At 41.5% G+C, this 19,451-nt stretch overlaps 1 protein-coding gene across 7 annotated transcripts in view; it reads left to right on the top strand.

Annotated features, from left to right (window-relative positions):
* Positions 1-19,451, top strand: part of LOC109898168 (DENN domain-containing protein 1B) — a 178,057-nt gene that overhangs the window by 141,719 nt on the left and 16,887 nt on the right. For 5 of the 7 annotated variants that reach the window (XM_031833727.1, XM_031833724.1, XM_031833730.1 and 2 more), the window contains 5 exons: positions 3,489-3,590; positions 9,493-9,583; positions 9,834-9,874; positions 18,673-18,708; positions 19,163-19,216. In XM_031833727.1, coding sequence (XP_031689587.1) covers positions 3,489-3,590; positions 9,493-9,583; positions 9,834-9,874; positions 18,673-18,708; positions 19,163-19,216 — 324 coding nt within the window. The remainder of the gene's footprint in view (positions 1-3,488; positions 3,591-9,492; positions 9,584-9,833; positions 9,875-18,672; positions 18,709-19,162; positions 19,217-19,451) is intronic. The other 2 variants (XM_031833728.1, XM_031833725.1) reach the window with 1 other exon arrangement.

Consider the following 19,451-nt stretch of genomic DNA (forward strand, 5'->3'; position numbering starts at 1 on the left):
ACACTAACATATCAGTACCTTTACAGGAGGAGTCAGGACATTCTCTTTGAAGATATATTTTAGCCACTTCTCACTATCTTCCTTTCCCTCTCTAGTCTAAATCCCAGAACATTTTTCTCTCGCTCTGCCTCTCAATTCTAAGTTACTCCAGTTGAGAGCAAAACAAGCCATGTACTGTTTGTCAAATAGCAGGGCTTTTGTTCATAGGCTTTAAGGGTAATTGGGCTGTGTAGAGTCCCAGAGAGGGGATCCATAATTGATGCCTCTGTGTTGTCGGTCTGTGTATACAGACAGTGGCATGAACACACTGCCTGACTCCCTTCAGACACAAACATTTAAAGCAGAGCGAGCAAAGAGCTTGTGTGTGTGCCGTGACGTCCACACAACATACCATCTCCCTAGTCCCCATAGGATCTAGATAAAAGTCTATGATTCCACACACACACACACACACAAATTGGCATCCATGCTCGCATACTTTCATACACACACACAAATACACATACACAGGCACTCACACACATTCTGAGCACCCTGTTTGACTGAAGCATGTGTATTTGGAGCCCATATGCTTTCACAGAAGAGCCAGTGTGTCTGTGTGTTAGTGTTGCACAGTATACCAAAACTTGAGTACTTTTCAAAACTACAATTTTTTTTCGGGAACTACAATTTTTGTTACCTGTTCTTCATGTTCTTCTGTCAAATGTGTCTCATGGATTAAGCCTGTCTATCAGCGCCGCCGACCACTTATTGTAGCGTGCACTGTGCCTGCTCCACAAACTCTCGTTTTAGTATCAAAACGTAACGTTTTGCAACTGTGTGGACTAATGATGACACCCTAGATCAGCCAGATGCAGGCAAGGGTGTGCACGGCTGTATTGAATGTGTCACTGTCTGTCACCTTGATTACTACCATTTGTCTCTCGAGCTGTGCACGCCACCTACGTTATCAACTTTCATTTGTAGGCTAGATTGTAGCAACCTCATGATGGGTAATTGGGCCATTTTTAGTCTCATGTAGTAGCTTAAACCTATCTATGTTATGTTGAGCTGGGTGAATGGAATATGAGTGACAGACAGGCATCCAATATGTTGTAATAGAAACAAGGCCATGCTCATAGAAATCAAATTAAAGTTCCTCCGTAATCTTAAACGGCACCGACCGCCACTGGGCTACACATACACGTCCTCTGCCTCGACGACAATGGCAGGGTTATCAGCAGCACCTGTCTTTTTACTAAAGAAATGCGTTCACTTAGGAAATGTTTCTGTTAACATTAAATCGTTTCTTTTTTCCTTTTCTCTGACCCCCCCCCCCCCCCCCCCCCTTCTGAAAGCGCCTCATTGCTGCAGCGTAGTTTTAATGAAAGCGACGTTTCCAATCGTATCGTGTGAAACGATGCACCGGAACTCTGTCAGGGAGGAATAGTCCATTATTGTGAACCAATCCGTGGGGGATTAATGACACTTGTTTCTACTATTATGAGGAAAATGTTGTATTAATATGAAAAGTATGTATTGGAAATAACTTATTGATCTGTTCTGAATTATTATTTGGCTGTATGAATTCATGTACTTTTTTTGGAGGCAGTTTTTGTGAACAATGTGGCCTCATTAAACTTAACTGTGCCCTTCGTAATCTAGCTAATGATTAGCCCATTGGGGTAAACAATGCGGAGGAGCAACCCCATGCTTCAGCCATGTAGCCACAGATGCTGCAAAGAGACAGTTGATGATGCTTATTGCTAAAATAGCACACCTGCCTGATAATATGTACCATGTACAGCCCCTAAATATATTGCTTATCATCAATTTGTTATTGGCTCATTTCTGGAGGGGAATATTACATTTGAAACGGTTTAATATAGGCTATACAGTATGTCATCATTCGGGGGGGGGGGGGGGGGGTGTAGCTTCATTTTGGTTTTCCAAACAATCAGTGTAGATATCCGATTTTACGGTTGGCTATAATATAAGGTACCTGCCCAGACTGCAAATGAAACATGAAATCACAAATGAAATTATGCATGCATAACTTGCTCTACTGGGATCTTGGGTGGGGCCAGTAATATAGTCCTTTGGGCCAGTAGTTCTCACATGGTACTGGCCAGTGTGCCACTGTCAAATTTACATGACTGTCAAGCCCTAAACTGGTAATCAGGCTTACATTTCTGAAGACATTTATTTTCATTGTTAGAGTGGCCACTTAAGTATCTGGTCAATATAATGGATAATCAAATGGATAATCTTTGGTCACACACACAATAACTCATTCGTGGGGGACGTCATGTTCACTGTTGCCTTGTTAGAATAGATTTGTTCTTTATACATCTGCAAAGAAAGACATTCTTCTGTTCCTATTCTTTCAGAATAACTATTCCATGTCTGAAGTAAAGTTGCTAATTGCAGAACTATAAACTAATCTTGATGTAATATATAGCATTAACCAACCAGCACTAAAATTAGGCCAGACCTACACTGTAGTGAACATGTCCTAGTGTGTTCATAGCCTCAAACACTAGCCTGGTTCTCCACAATACTTAAAAAGTAACTGTAGAAAAATATACATTTGCAAATTAGGCCAATTATACGGAAACATGCATGTAGAACCACTGCAGGCTCCTTTTGATTGGCTGGGTAGTCATGTTGTCATCTAATGTCTGTAGCTCTCAGCTAATTATGATGCAAGAGAGTGTAACAGGAGAGACTGAATTACCTAGTTACTAAAGTTACTTTTAAGTTTTGGGTGGCAGAAAATATGTAAGTAGTATACAGTAGAAATGTATTGTCAACTTCTTAATTTCTCTGGTCCTTTATCAGATCAGTAATGTGACATTTTAACAGTGATGGAAAAAGTACCCAATTGTCATACTTGAGTAAACGTAAAGATACCTTAATAGAAAATGACTAAAGTAAAAGTGAAAATCGCCCAGTAAAATTCTACTTGAGTTAGTCTAAAAGTATTTGGTTTTAAATATACTTAAGTATCAGAAGTCAATGTAGTTTCTAAATTTTACTTAAGTATCAAAAGTATAAATCGTTTCAAATTCCTTAAATTAAGCAAAACAAACAGCACCATTTTATTTTTTATTTTTTTATTCACTGATTGCCAGGGGCACACTCCAACACTCCAAGAGATGTTCTCTTGATTAGTGTGTGAATTAGACCATTTTCATGTCCTGCTGGGCATTCAAAATGTGAAGAGTACTTTTGGGGGTCAGGGAAAATGTATGGAGTAAAATGTACATACTTGTCTTTAGGAATGTAGTGAAGTAAAAGTTGTAAAAAAAAATATAAAAAGTAAAGCACAGATACCCCCAAAAACTACTTTAATACTTTTCAAGTGTTTTTACTTAAGTACTTTTACATCCCTGCATTTTAAAAGTATTCCACCACAGAATACAAAGTGTAAATATCTGTAAACGTTATCTGGTTCTAAATATGTGGTTCTGATCTTCCTGTCTCCTCCTCTTCCTGTTTCTGGTCAGGGGGAACCAGTCACGTTCTGCGAGGAGAGCTTTGTGGCTCACCGCTCCAGCACCATGAGAAACTTCTTGGAGATGGCGGTGAACCTGCAGCTCTTCAAACAGGTAACACTGCGATGTGTGTGCCTGGGTGCATTCATGCATGTGTGAGGCCCGCCATTCCAGAACCATGAGAAAATTCCTACCTAATAACTGAAAAACAATAAGAGCTACAGTGGTTGCTCACTAAAAGTTTTGTGATTATGCTGCGGGTTGTGGTTTAGTACGGTACCCTTCATCACCACTTCATTGCTCCAGACCAGCGCAAGGCGGAGTTAGAGCACTGATTATGCTTTTGGGTCCCAAGGCACCACTGTGTCTCTGAATGACAATGAATGGGCGAAATAAACCTAAATAGAAAGTGATAATTATGCACGTCTTACTTACTTAAACTGTTGTTACACTAAGGTTTTTATTGTTTTCTTTTGTTTGGATTATTTTACTGTAGCCCACTCCCAACCAGTCACGTTGTCCAGTGCCTAAGTGGCACCACGGTCTAAGACACTGCATTGCAGTGCAAGCTGTGTTGCTACAGATGCTGGTTCAATACCTGTGCTAGCCTCAACTGGGAGACCCATGAGATGACTGTAGGTTTTTGGTTTCTATCCCTCTAAAAACATAAATAAATCATTCTAAATAACAAACTAGCTTTATTTACAAATTATTAACAATGTCTCACCCAATGTTCAAGAATGGCCTTTTTCTCGCTCATTTTACGTTATTTGAAAACTCAATCATCTCCAAAATGTTATTTTTTAAACAAAGAAATGATTATTATTATTAATTTAGAATTATATAAAAGCCCTTTGGATATTCTCACAGATGTATTATTAACCCTGTTATTAGCAGGACAATATATATTGGTCATGGCTCCCGAGTGGCGCACAATGGGATTGCCTTGCAGTTCTCCAACTGTATCCACTGAAAGTGTGAGGTTTAAGGCACGAGGGCAGGGGGCACGGGATGGGCCGCACAGCCGTGCACAGAAGACTGACCTAGCCCATGGGGAAGGGAAAGAAGGGGGAGGGGTGGTGGACCCCCACCCCGCCACACTGGGTAGCACAGAACAACACTTTAAGGGGGCATTGCACTAATAATGGCGCTGACTAGGGAAATGTTCCCGCTGTTCTTAGTGCCAGTCTGCACGTTCAAACTAAAACAATGTAACTAATAATGGCATCTTTATGCCTTTCGTTAATAAAATAATGATAAAAATACTCTTTCAAAATGTCGATGTTTATTTAGTTATGGATCCATAACGAATTACTATGGGAATAAATATCACTGAATTACAGAAATATCCTCCAATCCTCGAAATGTAATTATTGGCAGAGAGTCACATCATATTTTTCGATATACTGTAGGCCTACCGTAGGCAACATGAGTCTCACTATTGTTGAGTAATGTGCTGTTAAAAGTGATGTAGGTCTTATTTATTTAAAAAGCATAGTGAAGTTAGAAGCAATAGGATTTTGAAGCAATAGCCTACAACTATTTTTTCACCGTTTTGCGCTGCTCTGAGACGAGCATGGGGACTGGTCTTTAGAAATCAATGAGATTTTTTATTTCACTGAATCCATATTCGGGTATCGGTTAGACTAGAATTAGGGCACTAACTAGCATTAACTGTACCAGTGGTTCACACTTTAATAACATGCCATTGAATTCTGCGGCAACATGCAAGCTGCGCCGCAGTCCTCTGCAACTTTTAAAGGACAAACCACTGTATTTAAGCCTTTGATTAAGCTGAAAGCTCTTTCAATCCTCTCTCCTTTAAACCAATCAAACCAACACCCACAGACAAAAATGCACCTAGGATAACTTCCTTCCCTTAATTAGGAAACGTAAACTATTAATAGAGTAACTTTCAAAGCCCGCACAGTCTTAAAAGCATTCCTTTGCACCACCACAGTTAGACTGTTCCACTCCAGCCTTGATAAGTTGTTTATTTAACCCTAAGAGGGAGCAGAGAGCTTCTTAATCAGCTATTTTTTGTGCTCTGTCTCTCTCTCTCTCTGTCTATCTCCCCCTCACTTCCCCCTCTTTGCTCCTGTCTGTGTGGTAGCGTAGGGAGAGGGAGTGGTAGGATGCGGTGGTTATCTCTCTCCTCCTCTCTAGCGTGGCAAAGGAGAGCGTTTATCTCTTCTGCTCCCTGTTAAAGTGAGAGAGGCCAGTGGTCCGCCAACTCTGATCTGGCCATGACCCACATCCGCTCACTGAGACACACACACACACACACACACACATCTGCTGACAAACCAGTCTTTCCCAACGCATCCCCAGCCCCATCTCCATCACGGTCTATTCAGTACAGAACAAAAGGAGGAGAGCTACCAAGAGAATGCGAGGGAAAGGCTGTCAATGATAACCTGCTTTTTTATCAACCCTTTTGGCCCCTACACACACATTGACTGAAAACACACACACACACACACACACACACACACACACACACACACACACACACACACACACACTCCTTCTATAGTGGATGGGTTCAGGACACTGCTTGGTAGATGCAGTAGTTCAGTGGAGACTGGCTCAGTGAAGCTTCCCCTTCCTATAGACAGAGAGAGCAGCCTCATAATGTACATAGTACCCCTCTGTCTCTCCACATAATACCAATCACAAGTCAATCAGATCATTCTCAAAGACTCCATTTTGCGGAGAATCAAAGTGGAAAAGCTAGAGAGCTTTAGGTTTCCTCTTCTCAACATATAAACTGTGTATGAATGTGATGTTTATGGGATGTTGAGTGTGGATGTCAGACTTGCTCTGTAGGGTCCTACAGGCAGTTAACCCCCATGTTCTGGAACATCTTCCAGAGATCTGGAACCCCTCCCACAGTCATCTAGAACACTGCAGTGAGGATTCCAATGTCTGGCCCCCAGATGGCCTGTCCGCCTCGTTTTTACTGTGTACATGCAGCAGTACAGGTGGACGCCAGATGACTCCCAACATTATTCACCTCACGGCTATAGAATGACTGACACTCTATGATATTCATATAGATAATAATGAATGTTTTGTAGTTTATTTATTTATATAATCCCAACCCAACAATTACATTGAGAGAGGCGATTGCTGGACAATTCAGCCGTTTGATTCATCAGACAAATCCTTTTTTGGTATGTCTGTTTTTCTAAAGGTTCTTTTAATATTTTTAACTATTTAAAAAAGATATATATTTGAAAATATCAATAATTTCAACACAGTTAACATGATTGATATTCATGGCCATGAATACTGTCTTCCGTCCAGTTACTCCTTTTAAACAAATCTCTTTTGATGGTTGAAACCTGCAGTGTCATCCCGAATTAGCAAAATTATGATGATGAGGTTCCCCTCAGTCAGGCCTACAGGAGAGGAAAGCCTGGTGCTAGGTAGCTAGTTAGCCTAGCGCTCCGCTTAGCGATATGCCCGAACCCATGCCTAGATATAGATGGAACGCTATCGACGGTTTCTTGATACAGTCTTTGAAATACAGCTAGCTGGGTGGACATAGCTCTAAAATAAATCTACTTAATCTACTTAACCCTTATTTGACCAGAAGCCGTATGTATCAAGCATCTCAGAGTAGGAGTACTGATTTAGGACTATGAAACTATGAAATAACACATATGGAATCATGTAATAACCAAAAAAGTGTTAAACAAATCAAAATAATTTTATATTTGAGATTATTCAAAGTAGCCTGCCTTTGCCTTGATGAGAGCTTTGCATACTCTTGGTATTCTCTCAACCAGCTTCATGAGGTAGTCACCTGGAATTCAATTCAATTAACATGTGTACCTAGTTAAATGTTAATTTGTGGAATTTCTTTCCTTCTTAATGCGTTTGAGCCAATCAGTTGTGTTGTGACAAGGTAGGGGTGGTATACAGAAGATAGCCATATTTGATAAAAGACCAAGTCCATGTTATGGCAAAAACAGCTCAAATAAGCAAAGAGAAACAACAGTACATCGTTACTTTAAGACGCTATGATGAAACTGGCTCTCATGAGGACCGCCACAGGAAAGAAAGACCCAGTCTTACCTCTGCCACAGAGGATAAGTTCATTAGCGTTACCAGCCTCAGAAATTGCAGCCCAAATAAATGCTTCACAGAGTTCAAGTAATAGACACATCTCAACATCAACTGTTCAGAGGAGACTACGTGAATCAAGCCTTCATGGTCGAATTGCTTCAAAGAAACCACTACTAAAGGACACCAATAAGAAGAATAGACTTGCTTGGGCCAAGGCACATGAGCATTGGACATTAGACCGGTGGAAATCTGTCCTTTGGTCTGATGAATCCAAATTTCAGATTTTTGTTCCATCTGTCGTGTCTTTGTGAGACACAGAGTAGGTGAATGGATGATCTCCGCATGTGTGGTTCCCACCGTGAAGCATGGTGGAGGAGGTGTGATGGTGTGGGGGTGCTTTGCTGGTGACACTGTCTGTGATTTATTTAGAATTCAAGGCACAATTAACCAGCATGGCTACCACAGCATTCTGCAGCGATACGTCATCCCATCATTTATTTTTCAACAGGACAATGACCAAACACATTCCAGGCTGTGTAAGGGCTATTTGACCAAGGAGGAGAGTGGTGGAGTGCTGCATCAGATGACCTGGCCTCCACAATCTCCCGACCTCAACCGAATTGAGATGGTTTGGGATGAGTTGGACTGCAGAGTGAAGGAAAAGCAACCAACAAGTGCTCAGCATATGTGACCCTATTCAGGAAACTAGGCGTATGTCGCAAGTCATGACTTAACAGGACAGCCGTTTGAACGTACATTTTAATTTTTTATCAACATGCGTTTTTGTGCAGAAATGCCTTCTCCAACATGTGAACTTTCATGTGCCTTAATATCAAACTTGTATGCCATCTGTAAATACTAATAGAATTGTGAAATTACGAGCCTAGTTGGTTTAGCCACAGAAAAATAGAGCACCCTTCCTACTAGCCATGATTGGCTGAGATAATGAGTGGGCTGGACATGCCGAGGGGAGTTTGGATTGGTCTGCCATATAGCACGCGTCTGTCTAATTATTTCCCCATTGTTTTCTCAAATGCAGTGTATGATATACCATTTTGTAGCTCTGAGTCGCTACTTGTATCCAATGTAAAAAAAAAAATCATAATTTAAAAACAGAAATTCAAATGTTTCTACATAAGACCGAATCCAGGTGGTGAGTCACATATGTGGGAACTCCTTCAAGACTGTTGGAAAAGCATTCCAGGTGAAGCTGGTTGAGAGAATGCCAAGAGTGTGCAATGCTGTCATCAAGGCAAAATGTGGCTACTTTGAAGAATCTCAAATATAAAATATAATTTGATTTGTTTAACACTTTTTTTTGGTTACTACATGATTCCATATGTGTTATTTCATAGTTTTGATGTACTGTGTGTGTGTGTGCGCGTGCACGTGTGCGTGTGTGTGCGCCTGCGTGTGCACGCGCACTTAACGTCTGGGCTTATAATGAACATATTTATGGGAAGCGTTTTATAAGCTCCATGTGACAAAGGGAGGAAATTAAAGTTCCTAGTGCATCAGACACCAGGACTGCATCCCCAATGGCACCCTATTCCCTACATAGTGCACTACTTTTGCCTGGACCCAAAAGTAGAGCACTATGTAGGGAATAGGGTGCCATTGGGGATGCAGTCCTGGCCTCACCATGCAGTCTCCCAGCCAGGCCTAACCCTAAACAGGCAGCATGGCTGTCTGCTGCCCTAATCCCCAAAACCTGCTCCACATTACCCACCCAACCCCTAAACTCATTTAATCTAGAGACATTTTTGGAACAGGTAGGATTAAACACACTTGCCCAGTTGGGTGTCTTTTTCCCTGTCGTTTGTTCTCCCTCTGTCCCTCCTTTCCCCCTATTTCCCTCCTCTCCCCCCTCTCCCTTTCCCTCCTGCCATGCCTGCATCCCTCCCTACCATCTGTAATTCTGTGTTGTAATTTATGGTTGCAGTTTATTGACGGCCGGCTGGCCAAGCTGAATGCAGGCCGAGGCTTCACTGACCTGTTTGAAGAGGAGATCAGTGAGGGAGGCTTCTGTGGAAGTAAGTGGTACTAACATCCTATAAAATAATAATTTTACTCAAACATAATTTTGGCTTACTTTTTAATTTCATATTGAACCTTTATTTAACCAAGTAGTTCGATTGAGGTCAGACGACCTCTTTCCCAAGAGAGTCCTATACGTTTGATACAGTCCCACAAAATGTATATCATCAATTGAATTCATGTCATCACTGTGTCTGATCAGTCACATTCACGTCTCTCATTGTGTGTGCCTTTTCTGTTTTGCAGGTAATTCCAGATCTTATCAACAGTGGGTGCACACCGTCAAGGTATGCAAAGATATTGTGCAAATAAAATTAATTGAGTGTATTCTATATCTTCTCATGTTAGAGTAAATGACAGCTGTAAGTTCTTGAGTCTATGGAGTGGAGCGTGCTGTATGTAAGTGTGTGTGTACATGTGTGTGCGGTTGGGCTTGTGAATCTGTGCATACTTACAGTAGGACAATTGAGACAGGGAGAAAGAGAGAGGGAAAGTGAGAGAGAGAGAGAGAGAGAGAGAGATGGAAAGAAAGAGAGGGAAAGAGAGCGCGAGACTGTAGTGATTTGACGAGACGTCTCCCTGACTGACATGTTGATCTGTCAGGAAACACAAGAAAAGTGTTCCTCCATCAAACCAACCAAAGAACATAGATCACACACCCTTCTCTCTCCCCCTCTCTTCTCTCTCCCCTCTCTCTCTCTATCACTCTATCTCCTGTCAACCGTACAGCAGCTCTGAATTAGTCCTCTAGAGTTATTTTCAAAGCCTTGTTAAAGTTCACATCCTATGACTGACACAGATCTATAAGAGCAGACTTTCACCTCGGCCCCTCTCTACTCTTCTACGCTCATCTCCTCTCTTTTCTCTGTCGGCTCCAAACTCTAAACTGGCTGGCATTAAAAGAGTTTAGTCGTTTAGTTTGACGCAGTTGCCTTGTGCTCTCTTAGTCTTTGCATTAAAGACTAGTGTGGTGAAGGTAGAGAGGGAGTGACAGAGAAAGAGAGAGACAGAGATGGATGCATGGCGAGACAGAGAGAGAGAGAGAAAGAGATAGAAAACAGGATAAAATAACTGAGTTCAGCAGAGATGTCATTCAATATGTGATGCAATTTAGCTCCTGTATCTTGCCTGCTAATGTGGTGTTTATATATTCACTATCACACTATCTCAGTGTGTCTCTCAAAGCAAACTATAGATGCCAATAATGAGTTGTATGTGTTAGAGATATGATACATACAGAAAACACGCTGTCCGTCCATCGGCTTAATTTTGTATAGTAATTCCAGGCGTCTGTTGGTTTCAGTGGAGGCTCCTCAGAGGATGAATGGGAGCACCATCCTACTTAGTGAATTTCATTTTTTTATTTTTATATATTGAAACAATAAAGTTGTACTTTTTAGATAAAACTGAACTAAATATATTCACGTCACCAAATAACTGATTAAAACACACTGTTTTGCAATGAAGGTCTACAGCATCCTCTCGGGTAACACAATGGTGTAGTCGGAGGACCGCTAGCTTCCATCCGTCTCTGGGTACATTGACTTCAATACAAAACCTAGGAGGCTCATGGTTCTCACCCTCTTCCACAGACTTCCACAGTACCGCAAATGAAATATCAGCCAACAGAGAGAAGCACGAGTTTGAACTTCACTCAAATTAATCGAGTTTTCCCTATTAGTTAACACTATCAACGTTTCCCTTTACTCTGCAATTGTGATCGATTCAACGCAATATTAGCCACTTTCAATGCAACATACTGAAACAAAATGAACTATGCAAGAGATTTTGTGGGAGGCAGAACGCATCCAGACCAGTGCGGCATAACCAATCAAAGCTGCAGTAGGTCTGTATGCAAATATACTATATATGGATCTGTGCCATTGACTTTGAACTGGACTGTGTTTACAGCATGTGCAGTCGTGAGTTGATGCACTTGTTTTAAGATAAAAGATAAATATGCGTGTAGCCACGTGGACATTTTGTTCATATCCTTTTCTAGTTAGTGAGTTATTAGCCCAGTTATAGATCATTTGTAGTTAGTATTAGGGGGGTGATTGCTTCCTACAAGAGCACAAAACATGTACATTTCTAGACATCTTTGAAAAGCAGGTCATGGAAAATAGCTTTTTTTTTGTCTTAACAAAAGTGTTCTATTTTGAGAAGGCTTGAATAAGCTACGTAGCCAATTGGCAGAGGGTACTGTCATTTGTCTCATTCTCTGTAATAATGGTACAGGAATAATAATGCATTTTATTTTGTAAAGTGGTTCCTTGCATCAAATAACACAACAACATTTTTAGTTACCTCCTTGTCTGAAGGATAAACAGGCTAATGACAAGCGCTGCATGTTGTTTTTCAAAAGTCTCATGAAATGTAGGCCCACATTGAACCCCCACATTTGCTGCTACTGTAGGCTGAATGGTAGAACATCTATTTCCATGTGAAAATGTTATGGGATGCATTTTTTCCGTTGTTTTTGATGGTAGGCCACTGGTAGGCCTACATTATAATTACAAATAGCCGCCGTTGCATACTTGTCCACTGCTAAAACTGTAACTTAAAGTGGTTACAACCTCAGTGTTCACACTAAATGCAAGCTGGAAGTTGCACCGAAATTTCGCAACATTCAAGTTTGCCCTCAGCAGACCTGACATTTTCTCAGTGCAAAACATATTAGAGGGAACATTGGTTATGACGACTTGCGGAGAACATCCTCCAGCCTATCAGAGGTATTGCAGTATGAACTGACGTGTTGTGCATCCAATGAAATGATCAGCGAATTAATCTAGTTCTGAAAGCATAAGCTACAGCTAGCACTGCAGTGCATAAAGTGTGGTGAGTAGTTGACTCGAAGTGAGAGAAAGACAATAGTTTAACAGTTTTGAACAAATTAATTTCTTCAAAAATGTACAAGCAGGACAGAGCGAGAAAGAGAGCAAGAAAGCTACATTTAGTTTTCTTCTTAGTTTACCTTTCACTTACTTAGCTAATGCAGCTAATTTAGCCTACTCAACAACCTGACTCAGAGAGTAATTTCTATTTATGTTAGCTGGCTGGCTACGGCTATCCAACACTGCAACTCTTCCAATTAATTCAAGTTAGCTTTCGGTTTTATTAATATATTGCAACCGGGGCCTGTCGGTGTAACTTCTAAACTGCTTGCTGTACAGCGTGATAGGATTGGATTGTGGATTTACTAGTCCTATGTTGCTGTACCTCTAAAATCACGTCGTTGTCACACGTCCCTTGGAGATCTGGAGAATTTTGTATTGTAGGTTTTAATAGTCAGAGTGGGTACAACATCTCCTATACACTTCCTTATAAACTCACCAAATCAGTGTAAAAATCAATATTATTCTTTGAGGCTACCCGGAACATGTCCCAGTCCGCGTGATCAAAACAATCTTGAAGCGTGGATTCTGATTGGTCAGACCAGCGTCGAATAGTCCTTATCATGGGTACATCCTGTTTGAGTTTCTGCCTATAGGATGGGAGGAGCAAAATGGAGTCGTGGACAGATTTTTTTCCTTGAGGGCCGTTGTGGTATCGGCTTGAGGGGGGATATACACGGCTGTGACAATAACCAATTATCTTGGGAGATAATACGGTCAGCATTTGATTGTGAGGAATTCTAGGTCAGGTGAACAAAAGGACTTGATTTCCTGTATGTTGACACAATTACACCATGAATCGTTAATCATGAAACATACAACCCCACCCTTCTTCTTCCTGGAGAGATGTGTATTTCTGTCGGCACAAAGAATCCCGGGGGCTGTGCCAACTCCGACAGCATATCCTGAGAGAGCCATGTTTCCGTGAAACAGAATATGTTACAATCCCTGATGTCTCTCTGGAAAGCAACCCTTTTCCTAATTTCATCTACCTTGTTATCTAGAGACTGGACATTAGCGAGTAATATACTCAGAAGCAGTGGGTGGTGTGCGCGCCTCTGAAGTCTGACCAGAAGGCCACTCAGTCTTCCTCTTCTGCGACGACTTTGTATTGGGTCGGCCTCTGAGATCAGTTCAAATGCCCTGGGGGGTTCGGACAAAGGATCCGCTTCGGGAAAGTCGTATTCCTGATTGTAATGCTAGTAAGTTGACGTCGCTCTGATATTCAATAGTTCTTCCCGGCTGTATGTAATAACACTTAATATTTTCAGGGCTAAAATGTAAGAAATAATACATTTAAAAAAATACAAATACTGCAGTTTCCTAAGGACTAGAAGTAAGGCGGCCCTCTCTATCGGCACCATCTTGTACTACATTAGATTGACGGTAACAGTTGTCAGATTACAAAACAAATTCTAATAAAATAAACACCGGCTGTTGTTGACAAGCATATTCAGTTCATATCACAGGAGGCTGCTGAGGGGAGAACAGCTCACAATAATGCCCGGAATGGAGCAAATGGAATGGCATCAAATACCTGGAAACCATGTGTTTGACGTATTTGATACCATTCCACTCATACCGCTCCAGTTATTACCCGTGGGCCCGTTCTGCCCAATTAAGGTGCCACAACCTCCTGTTGTTCATATACATATTATTAATATTTAATTCAGTGATTTAAATTATGATCCCATCCTTAGTAGCCTATTCCAGCAGGCTATTGGAAACAAAAACACTTCTTAATGTAAAATCACCTCGCTATTCATGTTGAATAAATGAGTCTGTTAATTTGAACTAAGCAAGCTGCTAAATAGTTCAGTTTACATCTTGTCTAGGCTACTGTAGACTATCTGAAATGAGATGTAGGCCTTTCAGGGGCCATAGACGACCAGCCTTTAGCTAAGCAGACTATGGCAACATTTTATTACAGTCATAAAACCAGATTTTAGTTTGTATCCTATGCCTATTGAAATGACAAGTCAATCTCGCAAATGGGCCATTTATAAAGGTTTTTAGTCTTAACATCTGGCACATAATAACAGCACAATTGGCAGAAAGTAGCCTAACATTCATTTTTTTATGTTCATCCAAGTGTTTCTTGCTCAGAGATTTCGAGATCCTCTGTCCAACTTTCATCACTCAAACTCTCCTGTCGGATTTATCTATAGTTATGCGCAAAGAGGATTTATTTACATTTATAAACCTGGTTCGAGCCCTGAATGCTAATTGGCTGTAAGCCTTGGCATATCATACCATATCCTACGGGTATGACAAAACATTACTTTTTACTGTTCTATTTACAGTGGTAACCAGTTTATAATAGCAACAAGGCACCCCGGGGGATTGTGGTATACAGCCAATATACCACGGATAACGTCTATCTCCAGACACTCCGCGTTGTGTCGTGCTTAAGAACAGCCCTTAGCCATGGTAAATTGGCCATAATAACTCAGCAAAAAAAGAAACGTCCTCCCACTGTCAACTGTTTATTTTCAGCAAAATTAACATGTGTAAACATTTGTATGAACATAACAAGATTCAACAACTGAGACATAAACTGAACAGGTTCCACAGACATGTGAGTAACAGAAATTGAATAATGTGTCCATCTACAAAGGGGGGGTCAAAATCAAAAGTAACAGTCAGTATCTAGTGTGGCCACCAGCTGCATTAAATACTGCAGTGCATCTCCTCCTCATGGACTGCATCAGATTCGCCAGTTCTTGCTGTGAGATGTTACCCCACTCTTCCACCAAGGCACCTGCAAGTTCCCGGACATTTCTGGGTGGAATGGCCCGAGCCCTCACACTCCAATCCAACAGGTCCCAGATGTGCTCAATGGGATTGAGATGCAGAACACTGAGATTCCTGACAGGAAATCACGAACAGAACGAGCAGTATGGCTGGTGGCATTGTCATGCTGGAGGATCATGTCAGGATGAGTGGTTCCACATGAGGGAGGCAGATGTCGTTCCTGTAACGCATAGCGTTGAGATGGCCTGCAATGACAACAAGCTCAGTCCGATGATGCAGACCATGATGGACACTCCACCTCCAAATCGATCCCGCTCCAGAGTACAGGCCTCGGTGTAACGCTCATTCCTTTGACGATAAACGCGAATCCGACCATCACCCCTGGTGAGACAAAACCGCGACACGTCCGTGAAGAGCACTTTTTGCCAGTCCTGTCTGGTCCAGCGACGGTGGGTTTGTGACCATAGGCAATGTAATTGCTGGTGATGTCTGGTCAGGACCTGCCTTACAAACAGGCCTACAAGCCCTCAGTCCAGCCACTCTCATCCTATTGCGGACAGTCTGAGCACTGATGGAGAGATTGTGCCTTCCTGGTGTAACTCCGACAGTTGTTGTTGCCATCCTGTACCTGTCCTGGAGGTGTTGTTTTGCGTGGTCTGCCACTGCGAGGACGATCAGCTGTCCATCCTGTCTCCCTGTAGCGCTGTCTTAGGCGTCTCATAGTACGGACATTGCGATGTATTGCCCTGGCCACATCTGCAGTCCTCATGCCTCCTTGCAGCATGCCTAAGGCACGTTACGCAGATGAGTAGGGACCATGGGCATCTTTCTTTTGGTGTTTTTCAGAGTCAGTAGAAAGGCCTCTTTAGTGTCCTGTTTTCATAACTGTGACCTTAATTGCCTACCGTCTGTAAGCTGTTACTGTCTTAACGACCATTCCACAGGTGCATGCTCATTAATTGTTTATGGTTCATTGAACAAACATGGGAAACAGTGTTTAAGACAGGGTCCTGAAAAGGGGACATTTCTTTTTTTGCTGAGTTTACCATAACCCTTTTGCCTTTTGCTTAAATCATAGCATTCAAAGTTCAATCAACATGCATTGATGGAAAATTAACTGTCGACTTTAATAAGGGCAAATTAATGACATTTTCTCTTGCCAAATATTACAATTCCTTTATTACAAATTTGACTTCTTGACATTCCCCTTTAACCCCTATGATAAACTCGCTGTTTTCACCCATTGGACTGCCGCTGACTGGATGTTTTTTTGTTTGTCGCACCATTCTCAGTAGAGACTGTCGTGCATGAAAAGCCCAGGAGGGTGGCCGTTTTTGAAATACTGGATTCGGCGCAGTTGGCACCGACAATCATACCACATTCAAAGTCGCTTGGGTCACTCGTTTTGCCCATTCTAACGTTCAATCAAACAGTAACTGAATGCACGTCTGCCTGCTTTATATAGCAAGCCACGGCCACATGACTCACTGTCTGTAGGAGCGATCCATTTTCATGAACGGGCTGGTCAGTGTATAAACCTTTTACAATTGGAGCAATTTTCTGTTGTTGTTTAGTCTAAGATGTCTAATCTTTACATACATTACAAGTTCGCTTTTTTGTACATTTTTAAGTGATAAAGTGTTGATTCCTTGAAGTTGATTCCTTGTTTTAATTGTTAAACAATTTTTCAAAATGAACTAGTGTCAATGTTGGTTATCATATCATAATAATCCTGAAGTAAAGTGGGGAAGGGGTTCTGCCTATAATGTGTCTGTGATTCTGTGTTGTAATTCCTAAATAAACATTTCCTCTTTGTCTAGTTGTAAGAGCTCCAGTTGGTTTTATTTGATTGTCACTCTCTCAGTATATCAGCTATGTGAATCTATTTTGCAGCTTATCATATAGCATGCTTCGCCAATGCAGCTATAGGACTACAGTTTGATGGCATTACATGCCTTATGCCATTTGTCATCTGAAGCAGGGAATAGCTAAACTCACACATTGTTTACATGTTGAGCTATATGTTCTCAATTTAAATTGATACCAATAGACAATGTATGAAGCAAACCATATACCAGATTTTGATTGCAGTTGTTCCCATAGAGAGACAGTACATGGTTGCTCTATGTATCACTGACACTGGATACGCTAGCGACTGGGCTAACACAACTAACCTTTTAGGTCTATAATATGATATTTTTATTAACATTTTGTTGACTTCATAATTGTGAGAGAAAATTAACTACCTAGTAGCTAGCTAGTTAGTTATAGCTAGGTAGCTTACAAGGTTAGGCGACCTTTCTCAAAACAAGCCTCATTGTGGCTAGCTACTTCTAATCCTTGCCTTTACAGCCAAATATCTCTTCAGAAACCGCAAAATTTAAATATTGATTCATGCCAGCATTGATGACATTTTCCCCCCTCTTGCTGCAGTTTTAACTCATCTCAAATTAACTGAGAAATGCTGTGAAAACCAGTGTGCTGCAAACATTCAAAAATATGTTTTGTCACTAGTGCTTGTTTTGTTCAAATCTTTAGTCCTCACCTACCGTTAATCCTACGGCACTAATCTGGTGAGCATCTTTTGGAGCTCCGCTCAAGCAAGGCATTTGATTGGATTGACGTGTTGCAAGGCGACACTGATTTACACCGGGTTCCGACCACTCTTTAGCTGATTTCTGCCATGGAACTTCTCCAGGATTCCCGTTTTAGGGCTATGAGTTTACTAATGCGTTAGTTCTCGTTTCTTGACTATAACTTTAATATGGCGACATTGATGTAGGCTGTGTAGTAGTTAGCAGTTATGGTACGAAGGGTTTGGCTGGAAGTTTTTAGGCCTATTCACAGACAGCTGTTGTGTTGTGCACTAAAGTCCATAAGTAAGGGAAAAGGTGAGAGGAGGAGAGTGTGCAGGTGATCAGGGGTATATTCATTCCGCTGATTCTGGTGCAAAACGTTTCTTACACGGAAGCAAACTGAACGAAACTGGGAGGGACCTACCTGAATTTGTTCAATAGAAACTCTCGTTTGGACTAATGATTACACACCAGATCAGCTAGATGCAGGCTAGATTCAGGCAAGAGTGTGCAAGGTGGCGCTGAATGTGTCACTGTCTGATTTCTCCAATATATCTCTCGACCTGTGCACCTACGTTATAGACTTTCATTTATAGACTAGGTTGTAGCAACCTCATGATGGGTATAGGGCCATTTTTAGTAACATGTAGTAGCTTAAACAACCTTACATTGAGTTGGGTGAATGGAATATGAAAGCCATGGTCATAAATAAATAGAAATCTTCCTCCCTAATCTTAAATGGCACCAACTGCCACTGGTTGGGTTGTGTGTTCGATGGAAATCCTGTGTGTGCTGCCAACCGTGCGCGCGCGTGTGTGTGTGTGTGTGCACACTGCTAAATTACAGTGTTGTGTGTTGCAGAGAGGCGGCGTGCTGATCAACACTGCAATGACTAAGGCAAGTCCAGCTGTGAAAACGGCCTACAGATATGGATTAATAACATTCCCAATCAGACCGGGTCAAATACGTCCAATATGTTCAAATATTAGAGCTTCTCTTGATTTAGTTTGGAACCAGTGGAATAGTCCCACAAGTGCAAACTCCGAGCTAAGTCAAGCACACCTCAAATACTTTCATATTGGACACACACAACATGAAAACGTAACCTTAAAATGTGTATTTAGTCATACAGGTTCTCACTCTGAATATCCGAAAGGTTGTAGTTAGCTGGTAAATGTCATTGTTCTACTAGGACTGTGTATGTATATGCATGTGTGTGATGCCCTTTCCAAGTTTAGTCTTTGTCCTTTTGGCCAGCAGGATCAAAGCAGGCCTTGATGTTACACCAGACCACTGTCGAATATTAATGGAGCCTGTGGTTATTTCTAATGCCTGTGTTTCTCTCCTTCAGGCCAAGAGTCATGCCAAGAGGGGCATTCGCAGGCTCAAGCAAAGGGTGACCTATGTGAATTCACACCTCTCCAGGGCTCACACACACACACACACTCTGTTTTATATGGAGCATGTGACTCAGCTCACTCAGAGATGAGCAGGGTTGTAATGACTTGTGAAACATGTGCATTGTGCTTTGGTCAGGAGTGTACATTTGTCGTCATCCAGCTACAGCCCTAACCCTTCATTGTTTGCATATTTCATAAATGAGCCACTGATTCCTTCAAAGGAAATGCAACCAGATGTAT

The sequence above is a fragment of the Oncorhynchus kisutch genome, linkage group LG10, assembly GCF_002021735.2.
Source record: "Oncorhynchus kisutch isolate 150728-3 linkage group LG10, Okis_V2, whole genome shotgun sequence".
In the NCBI taxonomy this organism is placed as follows: Eukaryota; Metazoa; Chordata; class Actinopteri; order Salmoniformes; family Salmonidae; genus Oncorhynchus; species Oncorhynchus kisutch.